The sequence below is a fragment of the Sturnus vulgaris genome, chromosome 3 (genome assembly GCF_052056855.1).
Source record: "Sturnus vulgaris isolate bStuVul1 chromosome 3, bStuVul1.hap1, whole genome shotgun sequence".
Classification (NCBI taxonomy): domain Eukaryota; kingdom Metazoa; phylum Chordata; class Aves; order Passeriformes; family Sturnidae; genus Sturnus; species Sturnus vulgaris.
The window spans coordinates 85,926,737-85,948,515 of record NC_142245.1 but is presented as its reverse complement, the minus strand read 5'-3'; the positions used below and the strand labels follow the sequence as shown (position 1 = coordinate 85,948,515).

The 21,779-nt window shown below is 38.6% G+C and overlaps 1 protein-coding gene across 3 annotated transcripts; it reads right to left on the bottom strand.

Annotated features, from left to right (window-relative positions):
• Positions 1 to 267: 267 nt before the first annotated feature.
• On the bottom strand, positions 268 to 21,380 carry ASRGL1 (asparaginase and isoaspartyl peptidase 1). Of its 3 annotated transcripts, none has more exons than XM_088162207.1 (8): positions 21,343 to 21,380; positions 19,872 to 19,971; positions 19,253 to 19,521; positions 15,476 to 15,618; positions 10,355 to 10,509; positions 6,150 to 6,268; positions 4,213 to 4,323; positions 268 to 1,641 (listed from the first exon to the last, which is right to left on the bottom strand). In XM_088162207.1, the coding sequence occupies exons 3-8, from the start codon at positions 19,437 to 19,439 to the stop codon at positions 1,406 to 1,408; spliced, it is 951 nt and encodes a 316-aa protein (XP_088018333.1). In that variant the 5' UTR covers positions 19,440 to 19,521; positions 19,872 to 19,971; positions 21,343 to 21,380; the 3' UTR covers positions 268 to 1,405. The 3 variants fall into 3 exon arrangements, with proteins under 3 accessions (XP_088018333.1, XP_088018334.1, XP_088018332.1); XM_088162208.1 differs by lacking the exon at positions 21,343 to 21,380 and adding an exon at positions 20,915 to 21,017; XM_088162206.1 differs by lacking the exon at positions 21,343 to 21,380 and adding an exon at positions 20,518 to 20,704.
• Positions 21,381 to 21,779: the final 399 nt, after the last annotated feature.

The window sequence follows — 21,779 nt, the reverse complement described above, 5'->3', positions numbered from 1 at the left end:
GAACTTCTGATGATCAGGTAGCAGCCATTTTCAACATGATCTTCCGTTGAAAAAAGTGCTAAGTACTCCATGGTTATGTTTTGCATCCACCATCTTCTCTTGAACCATCACTGTCCACATCCAATCATCTGCAACATCCAAGAAACCATGGATCAAAGTATAGAGCAAGTTAAGACAGTCTTGGCAACCTTACTATTCTGTATGTGACAACTGAGTAAGACAGCTTAGTGTAGTTGGGACACAGGTATGAGTAGTTTCGAACCATGATTTAAGATTTTTGTTATATTTATTACGGCTGCCTTGTGAAGGGAACATTCCACAGAATGATGGTATGCAAGAGAAAATCTAGTCACCACCTGAAATGCATAAAATTATTACAGTTCTTAACACAAAAAAATTACATAGTTGAGAGTCAGAAAATTTTTAAAAAAGAAATTTTTCTCTTTCTTTTAGAAATACAAAATCTTAATGAAAAAAATTATTAGAATACAGAATATAATTTTTTTAAAAAAAGAGAATCTCTGCAGACAATGTTTCACACTTCATACAAGAAGCTTGTTAACAGGCAGTTTTATTTTAGTACAACTTGCTTTGATAACTTACTTTCAAATAATTATTTTTCCAGTTGATCAGCATCACTGTCTCATGTTTTGACTTAAAAGGTGCCTATCACCTTTACATTTGAGTAGTAAAGACTGCTGTTATTTTTATTGAAATCACTACTTTCTTTATTACAACCCTAAATACTACTGTCAACAGTATCTTTCCTGTTAACTGACTAGGTACAGTTTGAAATATTGTAGCCAACTTTGTTGTGATTTCCCGTCTGATGTCAATGAATGGAATCAGAGCTCCTTAGCATCATCTTTTCCTTCTCTGGAGAAAGTTACTTTCTTTACTTCTTTATATCCTGTGACAAGTTACCTCATGCCTGTGACAATGATTTTAATCTTAACTCTTCCCTGCTCTTTGGTGTTATTTCACTGACAGTTAGCAAGTTATCACGAGATGGCTGCTCTGGACTTACAAAATTCAGCTTTTAATTAATAGGTATTTATCTCTCAAATCATCCTGGCAGCAGTCTCTAAGAATGTACACAGAAAGGAATTCCTCTAATACTGAAACTCGGACTCTCTTTAATGTAAGATTAAAGCATGCTAACCAAGGAACCTACAGACCATTCTCTTTGTTATCTAAAAAAGGAGGATCTGCCTTCACAAAGGTATTAGAAGACTACACATATATACATATCTACTAAAGAACTATGTCCAGAATTTGTTTTGATTGTAAATGTGGCAATGTCTGTGAACCAAAAGATCTCTCAGAACGACAAAATCAGCTGTCACTGTCCTCCAACAAAAACTGGAGACCTTAATTCTTCTGTGTCAGTCAACTTTCTTCATTCTTAGAGTCCCCCCCTTTCAGATGCAAGTGCTTCATCGACAGGTTTCGTATGCTTCTCCCCAGCATAAATCCCATAATGCAGGTTGTCATCCTTTACAGTAGCCCAGGACATCTGCTTGGTGGAGAACCTTGCTGCCCACTCTCCTGCCTTGTTGACAACAATGACACCCCCCAAACCCCCGACTCGTGTCTTCATGTAGTCCAATGCAGTGTCCGCTGCTACCTCTGGTGACATTCCTGAAAAAGAGAAATAAAACCACTTCATAATACCTGTATTGACAGTTTTAAAATCCTCTTAAAATTTCACCCCTCCCCATGGAACCAGTCAAATCTAACTTCTCTTTCAACTAAATTGGCAAGAAATTTCCAGTGCAACAAAGGAGGCATTTTTGGAAAGGCTCTGGACAGTTGCGAAGAGCTGCAATGGTGTGGCACTGCTCCAAGTATTTATTTACATAGCTTCAGATTTTGATTCAGTTTCAGTGTTTAATACAAACCAACTCACAAACTTTATGTTCAAGACACACCATTTCTTATGCCATCGTTTGACTGGAAAAAAATTACAATCTGCAAGGTTTTCATCAAAGGTGTGTGACAAGCTAGATCTAAAGCATTTACAATTTGAAAAAACACACATCAAAACAGTCAAAAATTTCAGTCATCATCTCTGTTCTAGTTCCACTGGCTGCAACAGAGCTCAAAGCACGTACTACACATTGTCATAATTTATCAAAAGCAGACATCAGCATGAGTCTTCCTGAAACTTCTGAAACCATCAGGCAAAATGAGGTCTCAATGTACTAGACATCAGACAAAGGACCAGCAATGCAACTTTAGCTTTTCATTACTTGATTCGTATTAACAGGAGTATTTTCTAAAGAAATCAAATTTACTAGGTACATCATACACATAGACCTGTAATAGCTGCAAAATATTTGTTCACTACAAGTTTAAATATACATTCAGGAATGCAGCTGGCTTGGCCTAATTACCCTAAGATAAAGACCCTCAGTAATGTTATGCAGCTTAGGTTATAGGACAAAACCTGACCTCCATGCCTTCCCTGCAAATTTTGAGTTAAAACCAAATAAAACCATCCAAGTCAGAATTATTCACAGCACTGGTGACTGACAGGATAAAGCTCCTTACTGTGACACATGGGTGACACTGTGACTATTCAAGTCAGTGGCACTTGTCTTCAAAAGGGTCAGTATTTCAATGTTTGATTTTTCACCAAGACAACAGCTGCCACCAGAAGACTGAAATTCCAACAGCTGTTAAGACTGGCAAAGCAATTCACTCCTGAAATACAGAAGTAAATTTTGCAGCATTTGTCCAAAAGAGGATATTTAGTATGCGAATTACCAAATAGCTGAAAAGAATTATGAGGGCTCTACAGTTCTTACATATGCAACTTCAGCTCACTGTTCAAGGACTCAAAAAGCTGTAATAACTTGAGGGTTTGTTTTCAGTGCCTTCATGGAAACATGCTGGGAGGAGGGGCTGGGGGAATCTAATTGCTGACATGTTTGCCTGGCAGCTGAGTTATACTTCTGGGCAGGATGAATGAAGGTAAAGCAAGCATGGGCAGGGTGAACAAGTGCAAACCAATTAGACATGAATACGTATGGGTTCATTTTCTTTTTCTCTTTTTCCAATAAATATTTGAGACTCATTTGCCTTTCAAACTGATTAATCACAAGCCAGATAACTGCTATCAATGCATGAGTCTTGCAATGCAGTTAACTTCAAGCCAGAGAAGAAACTGGTTTACATAGTTTAGACAAGAGCTTAGAAAGCTGTTCACAAATTGAATACTTAGAGATGCAATTTAGAGAGTAAAAGGAGAGCATAATGTGTTAAAAGCTTTGGGAAATAATCTGTAGGTTGTATTTTATGCTGAAACTGTCACATCAGCTATGAGATTTAGAGAAATGCACCCATTATATGCAAACAGCTCTATAAAGCACAACAAAAATATTTGCAGCTGTTACTTGTCTCTCTACTTACTGCTTCTCCAATGAAAATGTAAATTGAATGTTTTCCAACTATTTCCACTTTGATCGATCTCAAAGCAAGTTACACTGTACTGCCCCAAAGCTACAGCTTTCTAAAAATAATGGTGATATCTATATTAATGATTCTTGAACTGCATGCAACACAAGTATGCTGTCTGTTTACAGGCTGTAACATAATCAAGGGTTTAGATGACAGACTAAGTCATGAAGGTAAAGCTACAAAGGGTCATCCCACAGTCAGATTGTATTACAGTCACATAAGACATACTGTGTCAGCTGTTTACCACATACCCACCCCGTCAGTTTAGTACATTTTCCAAAACAAAATGTAAATTGAAATCATGGTTAAAAAGTCTTAAAATAATTTCGATATCCTATACTTTCAGCTCCAGTTATCTGTTTCCAGCCCATCCTTACTGCTCCTTTAAATATATTTCATTTTTACTTGTTTTCTTTTTCTTGTTCACAGAATTTTAGTTTATAATTGGGAAAAAAATTATTTAATGGAAGTTCTCTTTAATAAAGTACACAGTAATGTCCTTCAATGTACACTAATCTAAAGCATGATTCAGTATCAGGCAGCAGAGATAATTCTGTTTGCCTCAGCTGTTTTAGCTTTATTAATAATACTTTGTTCTGTTTTTGAAGTTTTTGTTTTAACCCATCCACATACCCCTGAGAGCAACTCTTCTGACAACTGTTCTATGATGAAGGTATATACAGTGAAACCTGTGATTAGGCAGTGTTTCCTGTCCTCATTATTTCAGATTACAGAAAGTCTGGAATATACCTTGCTCCATGTGATAGAGAATCAGTCGGGCTAAGACCACTTTCATAATGCTCTCCCCATGTCCTGTCGTTGAAGTGGCACCAGAATGGTTGTCAGCATAACCTCCACTTCCTTTCAAAGGGAAAAAAAAAAAAAAGAAGGCAATATTCTGTAATACCATTTAAAAGCCCTGCCTTGTTTAAAATAGGTAACAAACATTTCTTCCTTTAGGTCCATTAGCTCTGTGCACTTCTGAGAGCAAAGTGTCAGAAAAGCTTATTTCTCATTTTCTGCCACAATTTGAAAAGTAAAATATATGAAAGAGATGAACAACAGTTGGAGCAAGTCAGTTGCCAAGCTGAGAGAAGAGACTAGTGATCTGTTTGTGTACAAGAGGCCGAAGCAGGCCAACACTCCACAGGAACGGGCAAAAATATTTTCCAGAACAGCAAGGGAGGCTGTATTGAAAAGCAGCAAGATCGGGTTGGGATGCAGAATGCCAGGTCATATCAATTAAGAAGATATGAAGGCAAATCTAGTGAGGACATTGGTGAGCTGACCAGTTTGAGAACTTACCCTCCACAGCATGTAAGAGATTTCAAGAGCATGGCCTCTCTTAAAACGTCACAAAGCACCCCTGAAGAATCTTCAAAGTCCTCACCACAAGCAGAGTGTTTCTTCTGTTGAACTCCCCTTCTCCCCCCCTTTTTTTTTCTCCCATCCTTGTTTTGCGGACACATTCCACACCCTGTTCTCCACCAAGCTTCTGCTTGCTCAATACCCATATTTCTAGCACATCTCCTAAGAAAAATATTTCCCAGGAGCTAGGAAGAAACATACCACAGCATTATAAACAAGGAACTGGGGGAGGGGAAAGAGGCCTTAGAAGAGCAATGAAAGTTTCTTCCCTTCTGTACTTTCTTGATCAGACCCTTTTAATGGACTCTGAGTAACGTGGAAAAACACTGCCATATTAAGTCAATGCCTCCTTTACCAAAGCCTCTGATGTTTAAAAGCACAGCTGACATCTCAGTATCAAATCCTGAAGATGCCTAGCAAGATCAAAAGTTGCAAGCAGTATGCTCAAAAAGTGCCCAGTTTCACTTGTCCTTCATAAACCCTTGTCCCAAACTATAAGAACATTGAACATGATCTACAGAAGAGGAGGGTATCTGCAGTCAGAAGGCTGCAGTGAGACACAAAACAAAAAACCATAACCAAAATCCAGAGGATACTAAAACGTCAGCAACTTTGTATGCAAAAGAAAGACAGTTTTATAATAATCATATATTGCCAACAGCAATGCTATTTGAGTTTGGAACATGTTTTACTAAAAATAATTATTTTCCAAATCCCAGCTGTATGGTAGAACCCTGAAGCAATCAAATGTCAAGCCTCTTTCATGAGAGGAAGAAGTCTGTGGAAAGGATTTCAAGTGTCTCTTTATACTTGGATAAGAGATCTCTTTAAATATTTCCTTTATTCCACACCACATCTATTAGGTTCTGAGACAGTCTTATCGGGGCTCTCTAAGAGTCACTTTATAATTCTTGCTCATGGATACAACAAATGGTAATTGTAATTACATGTACTTCCTTAAGTATCAAGGAAACAGCATCTTAATATGGAGCAGGCTACATTTTTGACTTAGTGGAAAGCAGAGCCATAAAAGCAGAGAACCAACAGAAAGGAAACACAGGTGTTAGCATTGAAGAAAGGACAGAAAAAAACTCCCATCTGCATTTTCCACACAGAACTCCCAATTCTTTCTTGCAAATCTCCATGCTGTAAGAAGCTTTAGCTAGCTAGCTACATTTGAATGTTAGACCTGAGTTTCAGATGGATTAGTATTTATGTTTTGTTTCACTAATGAAAAGGAGAACTGTAATACTTTTTTTCTTTCTTTCTTTAAATGAGATAACCCCAAAAAGTGAAAGGCACGATCCCACACCCCATACCTATGCATGCTGTGTCACCAACACGGCCAATCAGTTTATTAGAGAGTCCTCCCGTGGATGTTGCACAAGCTACATTGCCTTCACTGTCTATAGCAACAGCACCGACTGTTCCAAGGTCTCTGCCAAGAAAAACAGTTCACAAAATTAGACAGAATTAAAGCATACCTGCCAAAGCATGTTGCTTTTATTTCCCAGGTAGCTTTAAAGAAGATTTCTACAACAGAATTACTGCTCATCATAATGCTATTTTTGCCATGTTTCTCATTACAAAAATAACAAGAAACATGCAACAATTCTCAAAAGCTTTGTATTTAACAGAGTAGAAAACACTTTTTAAAAAAATCTTTCCACCATGACTTGTTTACTTTCATAGCATGGAAACTTGGGGAGGAAAAAAAACCCGCAAAACAAAAGCACACAGGGCAGAAATACTTCTAGTCATTATAGTTCTGGAGTAGTTTTTTGGCTGACACACAAACTGACACACAACTTTCCCCTAAATGGCAACTCAAAGATGCAACAATTGGCTCCACTGTCTCAACAGGAGGTTAACCGGAATTATTAATGACAATGCACGTAAATGAGTGAATACAGAAAAGGACAGTAATGTTATGCATGCACTGAATCATTTCCTTCCTGTTCCTCCTCTTTCCTTTTCCTTACTCCCCTTAATGTTTGAATGCTGTAAAAAAAAAAAAAAAAGCTTATTTATTTTTCTTTCAACTAGTATTGCTCACAATGCATCATTAAGACATACTTTAGTCTTTGTACTCTGTAGCTACGTAACCTTGATGTTTAAATCACTTGGCCAGTAGACTCTGCTGAAATTGCACATTGGTTTAAAAGTCTTCAGGCACTGAAGAAAACAGAAGTTTCAACTGTATCTTTATTTCTTCAACACAGAAAAGACATATACAATAGCCTGCTCAAAATATACGTGTGTAGTTGTTTATGGGAAAAAAAAAAGCCTGTCGTGACTTACTGTAACAGTTGCTGCACTGAGAAGTGAGACATTACTGAGAAGCAACAGTTTAAATATCCATATATTCCAGTCTTAGCAATTCACGTAGGAACATAAACCAGTATGTGACTAGGAGAAGTATACCGAACCCCAAAAATAATCTAAATCCCTCCACATAGGAAAATAATTTGTAACAATCCTCCACAGAACTACCCAACAGGCAACTGGAAAAGGAATACCTTTCGAGTTTACCTGGGCACTGGTGAGGGTTTCTCTACAGCTCTGCAAAATCTCATCTAATTAAGTCAGACAAAATCTTTGTGTACCTTGAAACCCCCAGTTTCTCAGAGACCCAACTTCCTGTTCCCTCCTGCTTATGTAAAATATCATACTGTCAGTCTCTACACTTCATTCACAGCAATTCAAAGTTGACTGATGAATCACAGGCCTTATAAGCTGCTCTGACATTTATGTAGAGACGGACCTCATCTCAAACTGATATGATGGTGCAGATGGGCTTCCCACCCATCCATCTGTTACAAATGATTTGCTGAAAAGAACATTAGTAAATTCAGTACTCCCTTGCACATTCATGTAGCACCCTTCAACCAACTAAAGTTAGATCCTCCTGAGAAATTAAGAAAGATGTATCCAGATGTACATTTTTCTTAGATAAGTGTTTACCTTAAGCAACTGTGAAAATAAAAGCACACAGATTACACAGGCAGTAATTACCTGTTTTGGTATGAGAGCACAACTGGCAATAAATAACAAAGTGACTGTGTCCAACACACCTCATCTGTAGAGGAGCAAATAGATAACTACACTTAATTTCTTACAGTCCCTTTTTTTACTGCTTCAGTGTAACCTTTCCTTCGATCATCTTCAGAACAAAGGCAAAGAAGATACACATAAATTTTTTGCATGACTAGTTGACTCCAAAACATTAACAAGGAAGACAAAACTGCTATCAAATTATAACCATCTCTATTTTTAGTTATTGACAGTAGCAAGAACCTCAAGTACCTGTGGTATACCAAAGAATGGTATTAGGGATTTTTTCAATTAAGAATTATTCCTATATACTGCATATACTGTGATACAGAATGTATTATTTGGATTTGTTCATTCCCTTTTGTCTAAATCTTTCATTATCCAATACTCATGAAGTGACATGTACTTACATTATCCCCATCTAACTAATGAGTTACCTGCTACTTTGTCTCTCAGCCCTGCATCAGTAGTGAGGTTTTCTGTTTATTGTTGTTGAGGTCCTTGTTAGTTAATACCTCTTCAAATTACTCTAGCAATGTGATTTACAGTGGGGCTAGGAGCCCATTTCCTACCTTACAGCCAGACTCAACACCCTTTCTGTGGGATTCTCAGGCAAACTCCAGTAATTCTTAACAAGGGTACTGCTAGAGTCTTTACAGTGTGAGACTGCAGATAAATCAAATCACACCTTGTTCTTGGCAAAAGGGGTGCAAGATGGAATGTTGTACATGCAACGGAATCCTAAGCTTTCAGCATAAATCAATGCAGGCTCCTAACCAGCAGAGGAGAAAGGTATCTCTTATGGAGTCACCAGACTTTACCTGCAAAGCCTAGAAACCCCAGCGTTTCCAACACTGTGAGGATCAGGGAAGTAAAATATACACCAACCTTCAAATTCCCAGTATGATCTGGTATTATGTTGCCTCTGACTAACACTACTTCACCTTCTGTCTGTTCGCCTCAGGCAAGTTTCTGCATAATCACTGTGAACATAACAGGGAACAAGAACATTCCACGTGTGACACAGAATGAAACGGGTTTGCATTAAGAAAGACCTGTTTTCTACTTTTTTGAATTTGTGCTGATGTTTTGGTTTTCAGAAAAATAACAGTATGGCCAAGACAAGAAAAAGTCTTCAGCCATTCAGAAATACACAAGCTTTTTATTATCAGATATTCCAGAAAAAGTCCCCGATGAAACTGAAGATGCCAAACACTGTTTTCAGGAAAAAAAAAAAAAAGGTAAAAAATGAAGAAGTTATGAGGAATGAATGAAGACTTAAATGCCATGCTATTCCAACTGATATGTTCAAGAGAGTAAGAGGCAGTGGTAGCTACACCATCCTCAAAATTCTTCACAATAAATGATAATACCACAGAATCTTTGGACAGACCACAGATTAAAAGAAAACTACTGTTGGATATAAGACAAACTATGACCAAGACCTTATGGTCAAGGAACAACATCACTTTGTTTACAAGACCGTATTTATGCTTGTCTCATTACTTTGTTTTTCCTTCTAGCAATTTACTGAAAGTAACATATAGGTTGTAATTTATAGCCTCTTTCATGGACTTTAATTAACATGGTCACAGAAAAGATTTCCTCCCTCTGATCTATAAATTCAGCTCTGCTCCTGCCATACTCTTGTTTCACAAAACAGATGAACAGCACATAATACAGGATTTATGTAATGTAATACAGTGTTTTCCTGCATCACAACCATGGATATACAAATGGAAGTTCAAAACAAATTAGTGTTTATGCCTACCTTACACGCATAGAAAACATTCTTGACACCTGATATTTTTAATTCCTTTACTGTCCACCTCACCTTCCACTCTACTTTATATGAGACTGGGTTGTTTTCAAAGTGATGTTCATTTTGCTGTTGGGCAATAAAATCTAGCAGCATCTCTCTTCCCATCCACCACTAAACTTGGTCATTTTTTTTCATTCCTTGTCATAACCAAGCCACAATCACCACTCAGAAAGAACTACTGGTCAAAGTCTGATGTTGTTTAACTATCTAATCCAATTTAAAGACAAATCTGATCATTTACTTAATACTTAATCAAGATTGGATTTCTTAGGTTTTTGGGTTTTTTTAAATTAACTTGTTTTAGTATGTGCACTGGAGATTTTTTAAAATCAGTTCCTCCACAGAAAAAGCAATACAAAATAATACCTTCTGTTTGTTAAAGCTACTCTGCGCTTCTGTAACTGATGATTTTAAGAGCAGTAACAAGTTTTACCTTTGCTCTCCACTAAAGCCACAAAATCTATGCTATTGTCAAAGTGACCAATAATCTTCTTAAGCAGCAACAAGTTTCATCAAGTTTGTTCCAGTCATTTAAGTTTAAGCAAATTCATTGAAAGTTTGATTTTCTACTGTTTTCAATAAAGACATACTGTAAAGACAATACAAATTAAATTACTCAAATTGAAAAATAAAATATATTTTATCTACTTCTGAAACTCTTCGGGGTTGGAATCTGGTTCAAGGTTCTTCTTCCATCTCTCTCGGGATCTCTCAGTTATGAGTTTCTCCCCTGGAACTTCAGGAATACCCATGGCCTGAGCAAACAGGTGTGCACCATGGTCAGTCAGCAGCATGTGCTTTGTCTGCAGAAAGACAAGAGATTCACTGACAATTCTTGTTTTGTCTTGTACTGAGCACTTTTGTATAACCGCTATCTTTAGAAGTATCCACACAGAAAATTACAAATTATATTTTAAAAATTTCTAAATCTCTGTCCATATCCCCTTCCACTATAGCTGAAAAAGCTTTCAGTTCTCCAAATCACAAAGTTTATAACCATCAATAGAAAAGAACTGTATTTATCTATTTAACACTTAATCTAATGGGAGAAGAAAAATTGGTACATTTGTTCTTTAGCTAATTTGCATGCAACTGTTTTGTACTGTTTCAAAAGAATCACCAAATTACTACATAACTGTTTTGTCCACTTAACTAAGAGATTTAGAAGGCTTTTGTTCAAAGGAATGCTAAATAAATTCCCGTTTAAAGGCCTTACACCTAGTAAAATAATCAACAAACATAAATAGCATACAACTAAAATGTTCCTTATCATTAGCTGAACAATTTCATTTTAAATATCTCCTTCAACAAGCTGCTATTCTTATTAACTCAGAGGATCCAATTTAAGAACAGAATACTTTCTAATGGATTTGACCAAAAAATGTTTACTCTCTTCTAACAGTACTTGAAAGTTCTATTTTGATTCCTTTATTTACGAAGCACTTCAAACCAGATTTTAATTCAATGGCTTTAGTTAATTCCATACTTCAAAATCTGTAGAGCATGGTTAATTCATATTTTAGAGAAATTTGCCAGATAAATTTGTTTAATTAATCCTCATACTTTAGTAGTAGCTCTGAGCACTGAAATCTGATAATTTTTTTTTTTTTTTGTTTTGATGTGTCAAAAAGTAAGCAGCAACTTCTTCCACAATTACAAAGCTGTCAGTTGCTCATCAGAGCCTGGTAAGGTTTTAGAGAAGCAGTGGTCTGACTGTACAGCACAGAACAATTTCAGAGCAGAGCACCTAACTTACAGCAAGTCTTTCTGTCCATGCTGCAGCACAGCACACCAGACCAGCTGAGGTCCAAACAGAACCCTGTGATGCTGGAGCAGCAGGCCTGCAGAGCCTTCCAAGGCAGCCATGTGGCACAGCCCCAGGTCTCAGCCAGAAGCAAGGACAGCAGAGGTTGGGGATTTCTGTACCATGCTACATTCTGGAGGACATTTACAGTCTCAAAGCTTCAGGTTAAGATGCTGCAGACCATCAACTGCTGTTGATTTCTAAAGCAGTAACAAGTAATCACTACCATGGCCAATGCATAGCACTGCATTGTTTTAAAGGCTTCAACACAAACCTCTGCCCAAGTCAGAGCTGATCTCTACTTAAGCCTATTACAGCCTCTGCATTAAGCCCTTTGCACAGAGGGCTACACGTTAGAAACATTTCTGATGTTGCAGCCCCAATATCAAACATTTTTGAAAATTTAAATGCCTTTTAAATTAATCTTTAATTCACGAGAGTATTGCTTTAGGGAATACTAAGGGTGACAAGGAAGAAGTCTTCTTTATATGTGGAAGTGGACATCAGGCTTTCATGCTGAGTGCTGTTACTGTATTACAAGATGATGTAAGACCTACCTATTTCTAACAAAACTAATGAGTAGTGTTCTTCCACTTGAAATCCAACTTCTTTGTGCAATACTGCCCCCCTCTGCCACTACCACTAACCCACGAGAAGTACACAATACAGTATTCAAAATACTTTTGTTTTTCATTTGTGGATGTGGGATGGGGATTTTTTGTTGTTTGGTGGGTTTTTGTAGGAAATTTGAAATTTGTTTTTGTCTTGACCTCTACCAGAAGGCTGTGTCCTCCATCCCTTACTTTCTTCAGCAACTATATCATCCTTTAAATAAATTTTAAAAATATAAAGTTTTATTATAAAAAAATGGAAGTTATTTCTAAAAGCTTTTTCATAGGATTCCATTCTATATGCAAATTTGCATTAGATACACACATTCCTAGGCTATAAAAACAAGAAATACTTGTATATTGATAAATAAACTTCTATGATAGGACTTTGTGTTTGGGGCTTTTTTTCTTCTTTTTTAGTCCTCAGTGAAAAGAAGATGTCTTAAGGTGATTTTTGTCATTCTCTTCAGCAGATATTGTCAATCAAAAGAACTAGTAGTACACTCTCAAACAATGCAAAAGAACATTTTTCTGTCTCATTCTTCCAGTTTCATTAATACATTTGCTAATGTAAAGTGCCTAATTTTTCTGGAAGACATTTACATAAAGTAATCCAAAAGCACAATAAAAGGGTTCAAGAGATCTTGATAAGCAACAAAATAAGCAACAAATGCTGGCCCTTTTAGTTAATTTCACTGGAAATGGGGAAAATATCCCAATTTTCTGTCTCACCTGAAGTTCAGACTATCAGCAGCATAGAGCACACTATTCTGGCTGCACAGAAAAAAACCTGGCCATTTGCTTCAAAAAAATCTGTGTTCTAAGCTGAATTGTCTTTTGCCTAATGGAAAGTCCTCCACAATAAGAGTAGGGGAAAATATACATAGCTTACATATACCAATGATTAGTGCTCTAACGTTCATGAGAAGCCCATCTAAAGAAGTGTTGGAGCTGAGAAGGGTTAGCTGTTCCAAATTAAAAGAAAAGGGAATTTCAATGTATCATTCTATCTATGTTCAGTACAAACAGGAATAATTCAACAGAAATTGAAGTGCTTTTTCAAGAATGTGTTACATTAGTTAATGTACTAAAAGTCTTCCACCTCTAGAATCTCCTGTGAGCAACAGTACAGTAAATCATGAATAGAAATTATTTTGGTGCCCTCCCTTCCTTCTACTCCATGAATTTGGACATGTTTGTGCCCAGTGGGAAAGACACAGCCGAAAAGGATAAATGTGTTGCAACAACCTAGAGGAGCTGCTCTGGCCACCAGATGGAGCTCACACAGTTCCATAATGGAATGGAAATATAATTACAAGCAGATGTACCGGCTGGTTTTGGTTTGTTTGTATTTGGGAGCTGCATGTTTCAAAATTCTTTATGGCATTAAGGCATCTCAAAACAACTGGGAATTACGTGTACAGACTTAAGAACCCAGGAAAACTACCCTTATTACCCCCAAGTTACACAGTTAAAAATGAATTAAGCACAGTACAACAAAACACACTATGAAATGTACTGTGAAACACCTCAGGCTGGCATGTCAAAATTCCTGTCCAAGATGAACAGATGGGCAACAATGAGCAGAAGAGCAACATCAGTTGCTCCATTCATGGGAGATAGAGAAGCACAGAAACCCATCTCAAGACGCATCAAGCAATTTAGGCCAACATTTACATTTGAAATGTAACATCATGCACACAGATTTTTTTTGCATCTTGGCAAAGAGTAATATATTTACCAAAAATGTCACAGTGTTAGGAATACACCGTTATACTTTGTCCTGTACATTAGAATTTTATTATTTCATTTCAAATTTAGCCTCAACACTTTTGAACACCAGAAGCATCATGCAATGACAAGAAAGACCTTGTAATAGACAAGACAGAGGAGAGGTCTCTGTTTGTTGGTTTGGCGTTTTTCGTTTAATTTTTAAAACACTTTGCAAAGTTATATTCTCAAAATCCAACAGTGTTGTTTTGACCTTATTCTTGTCGACTTAAACGGGATTTTTTTCATAGACAAGAAAACAAGGAAAATAAATCAATGATTCTGGAATAAGAAATAGTCATTAAAATAGGCTCTCTACAGAAGAAAATAAAAAAAAATACAACATTCACTTTAACATGCTAGAGACATCTCTTCCCCAACCTCTTCATCTATATTCTCAAATTTTGTGTTGTGAAGCTGTCTAACACCCCTACTTATGTACTGATCTAGTTAATGACAAAATAAATCCATATGATGGAAAGAAAATCTTATTCATCATATGTTTTAACATTGTTTTCTAGTAGACATACATTTCACTTAAGTATTTATATTCAGTATTTTAGAGAAGTGTTCTGATCTTAAAAGCAGAACTATCCTTCAGTTAAGGACACGAAAATATTCTATCTGCTTTGGTGCCCATTGAGGACAAGATGAATAGCAATCATCTGTACAGATCACCAAAACAGATTTTGTTTCCTCAAAAGCCACTTCGAAAGGTTAAAGAAACACAGTCGTCTTTATTAGTGTTTTTATAAATATGAACCTTACAATTAGTAAGTGTTTTTATAAGTACGAGCAATGAAGCAGCTGCACTAGTAGGATGAAAATGCAAACTCCAAAGACAGGACAAACTTTTTGATGACAGCCTCATAACCGTAAAACAGACCACTTACTCCCACCCTGAAATAGATCAGTTACACCATATCTGAAAACCAAGAGAAGTCTGCTGTGGCAAATATTAGATGGAGTTAAGGTGGGATTGATCTTATACAGAAGGTCAAGTACTATTTTACTGCCCTGCTAAATTTGATTATCTTGAAAAATCTGTCAGTACCACACAGAGCTAGTATTATCTTCTATTGGTGGAAGACTACAACTGTACTGGTGCTATCACCTGATCAGGTCACAATGGAGAAGGCTACAACACAGGAGTGCATTACACAGCCAAATACGTAACTGGGTCATTTAATTCAGTTCCATATTACTGCAAAGTGAACAGTGTATTACCTAACTTTAATCTTACAAGATCAAGCACAACACTCAGTGACAAAATAAAAGCTCTTCATAAACCAAGTGAAAAACAACAAAAAGCCCTTTGAATACCAGCAGTGGAACTACAGGAGACCAACACATATATGTCAAGTTACATTTCCTTGGAATGCTATTTTTTATAAATATTTCTCAAAAACCCTGAAAGTAAGTGCTTCATGGTCATGACCATAGTTTCCAAACACTCCAATTGATTACTCCCTTCTTTCTTGCTTTAAAGCACTACACAAACATCATCATTGAGGTGTATCAATATACTGGATGAAGTTCAAAGGAAAAGAAAATGCTTCATGCTCAAGTAGATAATCAGCATACCTTTTCCATAACAAGTCGAGCGAGTTTTATTGGGTTTGCTATGCACTTAACTGCAGACACTGCTCCAGAGTCTAAATTTTTTCCATCCATGATAATGGCATCCATTTCTACTTCACCTTTTTCATTTAGAACAGATCCACAACCTAAAGACAAATAAAAAAAAAAGTAGAGGGCAAGAGAAAAAGAAGAAAGTCATTAAGTGCTAACCACCCAGGTGATTCAATTATAAGCTCTCATCAAGCAACCTCTCTTTCCCACTTTGCTGACTTACCAAAAGTATCTCCCAAATACAAGAAAAACAGCAGAAACACTGCTGAGTATAACCACAAAATCCAGCCATTAACAGAAGTCTCACAGAGTACAACATCTACTTTAAAATGGAGTTTTATTTTTGTATAAGAACACACTTCCAGCCCCATCCAAATGATACACTTGATATTAAACTTAAATCAACAAACCATCATGAATAGAATTCTTTATTCCCCAGATAACTTTTAAGTGTACAAAACTACTTTGCCTTTACAGCTCTTCCAAAGGAGAATACGACACCACCCAAAGAAACAGGATAGTGTTTGATTCTATCAACAGATTAACAGCACTCCAAAAAACTGCCAAAATTAATGGAGCAGAATAAACATCCCCTCACTACTGTAGAAAAGCTTGAAATAACAAGTTCATCCATTACCAAATAAAAACAGTATATAAAGCAATTTTTAAAAATAAAAATTAAGTAATAAAGTGTCAGGTAGGTATCGTCTTCTATAATTATCAGTGCTATCACTAACCTAATTGAAAATTAATGACATACAAAATGAGATAATGCAAATAGGGTGGTTTTTAAAATAATGCCAATAATTTACCACAGAGGAATAATAAGCTGAAAGTCATCAAATGCACAAGCCTTGCTAATACAGATAGTGAAAACTAAACTGAAAAGAAGTAAAAAACCAAACCAAAACATGGCAGATTTACACAGTACCTCAGGTAAAAAGACCTGAGCATTGTACATATCTAATACAGTAGAGTTTTTCTCCTTTCTATTAAACCAACATTAAAGCAGTCCAGAAACCTCTGTTATTAGCAGACATAAGACTTCTATACCAATGTACTTCAGACCTGAATATATGAAATTAAATCCTGTGAAAAAAGGTAGCTAAATCCTGTAATCGTCCTCTTGTAATCTCAAAATGTGCCTTGCCACATACAGACACACCCCCTCAAAAGTTATTTTTTACCTGTCTCCAACTGCATAAATTATTCCACAGTTCAGTCCTGTATCACTCACAATATGTTAATTTCTAGACTGATCTGTAACATTATTCTTCCAGCTTTTCCTTATGCTGGTAAGGAATTGTTTCCTTAGCTAAACCTGCCATACTCTTAACTTCCTTTGACAGGGTAGGCTTTCTAACTCAGGATCACAAAATTCCCAATAGAACTAGGGTACCCCTTTCTCAAACATCAGTGACCAGAACCATGGTTCAAGGGGAAACTAAACGAGGCCTCTTCTTCACTGCATTAAGACTATCCCATGTCTACTGGACATATGTCATAGGACATACTTTAGGATTTTCTAAAATTTGCTGAGCAGAAAACAATTGCAGACAGTTTCTGTAATCAAAGGCAGCTTTCCTTTTACAGCTGGTAAAGAGAGACAGGTACCTTCTAAGGAAAATTCATTCCACCTGCCAGAGACTCACAGAAAGGCCTGGGTTGGAAAGGACCTTAAATACCATCTGGTGCCAACCCCTTTCCACAGATCAGGTTGCTCAGGGCCTGATCCAACCTGGCCCTGAACACTTGCAGGGAGGGGGCATCAACAACTTCTACAGCTTTATAGCCAACTTTTCTCATTCCACTCATCACCATTAAAGTCTGTACACCACAGCAAAGCTGGTTACTGAACTTCAAGTGATCTCAGGTAGGATGAATCCTTCCTTCTGTGGTTACAGGCTGCCTTTTTACCTGCCTTCCAAACCAATGGGTAGGGACTACCAGCCTCTGAGGCCATGGTATCCATTGGCAGCAGTGCTGAAAAAATAAAGTTTTTGGCTTACTTCTTAAGCAAAGGGCTGGGAAAATAAGACACAGACAACAGATGACAGAAAATCTAGGAGGAAACAAATAATCAGCATGTCTGACATCAGCCTAATCACAGCTGGGATACTGAGGAGTACTCCAACTCTCTCTATCTGTGGATAGATGGACCGATCCTTTGTCTTGCAAGGCTGCATAGGAAAGAGTGTGCAAGGATCAATGCTGTCAGTTCTTACACCTGGAGTACTCATGCCAAGCTGGTACATACTGCAAGCCAAAGAGATCACACAGAAAAATAACTACGCCACAAGTAGAACTTGACTTTATTACACTGCACAAGTCACTAAAATGGTAATTTTATACACGGGTATAGCTTCTGAGCCCTTGCACCAAGCCTACATCAAGATGACTCTACACAGCATGGCTACACCCTATCATGCAAAAAAGGTCACAACTTGATTGTTCTGCCCATTCTTCCCCATCTTTATTGTTGTCTCTTAGCTATGCCTGTGTTTGCCTAGAAAATATTACAGCAAAAATTATTTTATCATTTTATGAAGATAAATACTATACAGTGAGTTTTAAACCGCCACTCCAATCAGGGTCCTTTTCATATAGCTTTCAGCTCATTTTTGCCAGATTCTGAAAGCAGTTGTACCTAATGAGCACATTAACACAATTAGATATATCTGCAAGTAACAGACTATTTGCCACTTAGACCATCATACTCAAACCTGAACAGTAGGTGAAGGCTCAAGTCCAATTTAGTAAAAGCAAAATGAGAGAATGCCACCCTGATGCTAACTATACAAAAATATACACTACACCTCCAAGCCTACTTCATAATTTCAACTTGAATGCTCTAAAATCAAATCAATAACAAAACAATGAAAGTTTCATATTAAAGAAGAGCTGCTCTCAACTGCAAGGTGAGGCAAAACAAATTAACTTCTGCAAACTAACTGAGCACATAACTAATAGCTATGTTATAAAAAGTACTGAGCACCTACAGGTATTTCATTTTATGTTCTTTTCTGACATACTACGGTAGAAATATTTTTGCTGAAATTCATCAAAATAATAAACTTGAGGTCCTAAGAAGAGGAGAAAGTATTTGATTACTACCACTAACATTAATTCACATTACTGACCAGGAAATCCAGTTACGAACCCTTACCATAAAAACGTATATTTATGACTCGTATACCATTATTGCAGTGCTTCTCTAGTATTGTTTACAAAATAACTAATTGCATTAATGAAGAGAAAAACACCTAAAATCCCCAACACCAGTGTTTCTGTGGCAATGTTTAAAGGTCAAGCACCCAGGATTAAACAATGCTGCATTTGGTATATCAAAGAGCCTTAAAAGAGACACATTAACTTAAAACATATTCCATAAGAGTCCATGTATTAAAACTAGATATACACAGCACAGTAACAGAAGATTTACAGAAAAGTAAAACAGCACTACACAAATTAAGTGGCAGATACATAACAATGAAGAATGGGAAAAGCATAACTCCTCTTCCTGAGTGTACTCATGAGAAACTACAGTATATACCATGCTGAGAAATCACCCATTTTGTGACACTCATATTTACTCCACTGCAACATATATAAATCATTAGTAATGCACTAATAGTAATAATAGTTCAAGCCAAGATTTTCAGAAGCATCAGGGCAAAACACTTGAAATGTAATATGATTCTAAGTCCACTTAATTCTTAAAAACATTACCTGCATTAAAATGAGGATCATCTTCCATTGACCGTACTGCCTCCTCAACTGCATCTACGGCACTGCCTCCCTGCTTCAGGACACCATAACCCCGCAGTGCAGCTCTGACAACACCAGCACGACATCCCTCCTCTCGCTCTTTAAAGATCCGGCCAGCTCCACCATGCACCACGATGACAGGCTTCATCCTGCCAAGTTTCTCCCCAGGCTTTCAGCTGTGCACTCAGGTCAGTGGATTGGAACGGGTAGTCTTTAGCACGTCCTTCTTTCTATATAGAGAGTGGCTGCAGGTTAGGTAACATATATGGGCGGTTTGCCACAATTTTACCTTCTGGGAAGCCAAGTACTCACATGGAAGAGCTCCTAATCCAGTCTGGATGAGGCCCCAGGCAACTTCGTGCAACTCTTGAGGCCAGCCTCGCTTTGAGCAAGGGCCTCTTTCAGGCTAACTTATTCTACAATCTTGTTTAGTATGAACCTTGCCTGGTGATAACAGATTACATAGGAGCAAGCATTTGAGTAACCCCTGAACCTGCTAACTGCTCTTTGTTTTATAGGTAGGCTGTTGTCAGAGTACAATAAAGAAAGGCAACTGACCCGACTCGAGTTAAAGGCTTACCCAGCTCTGACCTCTTGCAATACTTCGAACTTCGAGCAGGAAAAGAAGGTGTTCATTCACACCTGGCAGCCAACACGTTCTTGTTACTGCTCACGGCCTCCTGCGAGCAAAAGAGATTGTTGCTAGCTGCTACACATCTTTGGTGCTGCAAATCACGGGGTACGCTTCCAGAAAAAGGCAAAGGAAGCAGCAGTTAACTCATCTCCCACTGAAATCTGGGGCACCTCACAGAGAAAACTCCCCTCGTAAAAAGTTTCTCGGGGACGGCTATTTTTGGAGGCTGTGAAGAACAGAATCTAACAACGTTTCCCCTCATCCTACAGGCAAGCGCGTCCGACAGAGCCTCCCACACTGCTCCGGTCCCTCGCACTCCTGCTGCCCCAGGGGAGGCCAGCCGGGATGGCAGCAGGCGGGGAGCAGAGGAAATCCCAGCCGGGGCCGCTGAGGGGCACAGTATCCCATAAGCGAGGCTGTTCGGCCTTTTATTATAGCCAGCAGCTACGCTCTTCCCTTACTCAGCACAAGCTACTCTCGGCCGTAGACCCAGCCCTGCGGCGCTCCCAGGGGGCACCTCCGCTCAGGGCGGGCCCGCGCCGCTCTCCCGCCCGCCCCCGGCGTTCCCACCGAGTGCGGGGTTACATCCCACCTGGAGCGCCCCGTCCTTGCTGTGACTCATGGCCGGCCTGGGCACCCTCCTGTGCCGGTGCCCGCGGCAGTGCAGGCCCAGGGCCCCTTTGCCGGCAGCCGCCCTTAACAGACACAGCTCCCGGGGCTGTGCCGAGGCCTGCCCGCACCGAACATGGCGGCCGCTGCCGCTCGTCCCCCGCGGTCTCCGCCCCGCACCGCCAGGGGCCGGGCCGCTGCCGCCGGCCCTGAGGGAGCGCGGCCCGGTGCTGGGCTGCTGCCCCTCGTTCATCCCGGCGTGGTTTCCCCTCAGCCGCAGCTCCGCCGCCACCCTGTGCACGGCCACAGCCGCGCTGTCACACCAGCTCATCGCCTGCCGCCGCTCGATTTCCCCTCGGGTTAAATTAGGAAAACGGCACCTCTCCCCAAAATCGGCCCCCAGCAGCACGTCCCACGTGCTCATTCTTCCCTCTCGCCGGGCCGGGTTATTCCCGTTCCCAAAGCTCGGGCTGCTTGTGCAGTTTTGTAAACTGAAAGGAGCTGTAGGCCGGGGGAGCTTCGGTCTGTGGGATTATCACGCACATCCCAGGCAGGTTGGCACAGACTGAATTACATATATGTATATATATATATATACAGGTAAGGATAAGCTCTATGTGGCCACACTGTTCCCAAAATGATGACAAAGACAAGAACTGAGCTTGATGTTTGCTTTGTTTCTACTTACACACTGCTGGTGGAACAAACAGTAGTTAACTAAAAGTAGAGCTGCTAAAGGTTCTTTCTGAAAAGTAAAAAATAGAGTTTATGAAAAAAACCCCAAACCTATAATTCTGAACTCCCTTACCTGTGTAACGAGAAATGTAAACAAAGATTTCTCAACATCTGTATAAACTACTGGCATGCATCCGGCCTTCTCCCATGGCCATTCCAGCTTTGCTCACAGCCCCTCTGCTCCCTTGTCTCTGTTGAGGTGTTGTAGTTCAGGCTGCAGGGAGACAGTGAATGCAGCCTGCTGTGTCCACTCAGCAAAAAGGGCAAGGATTTATGGCAATGGGAACTAACTCAATTTAAGATCTGTTTTGATCCTGAAGGTTTGTTGAAAACTAATTAATGTGGTTTAATTTAAAAAAATACTCCTGATTTTTTTTTTTTTTTTTTTTGGTCACTGGTAGGCTTAGCACGGAGGCATTAAAATTTCTTACATTAATTGTTTGAGAGTGCCACCTGTTTTTGCAGAATATTTATCTTGTTTTCAGGTAGTGTCAAGACAGGAAAACAGTA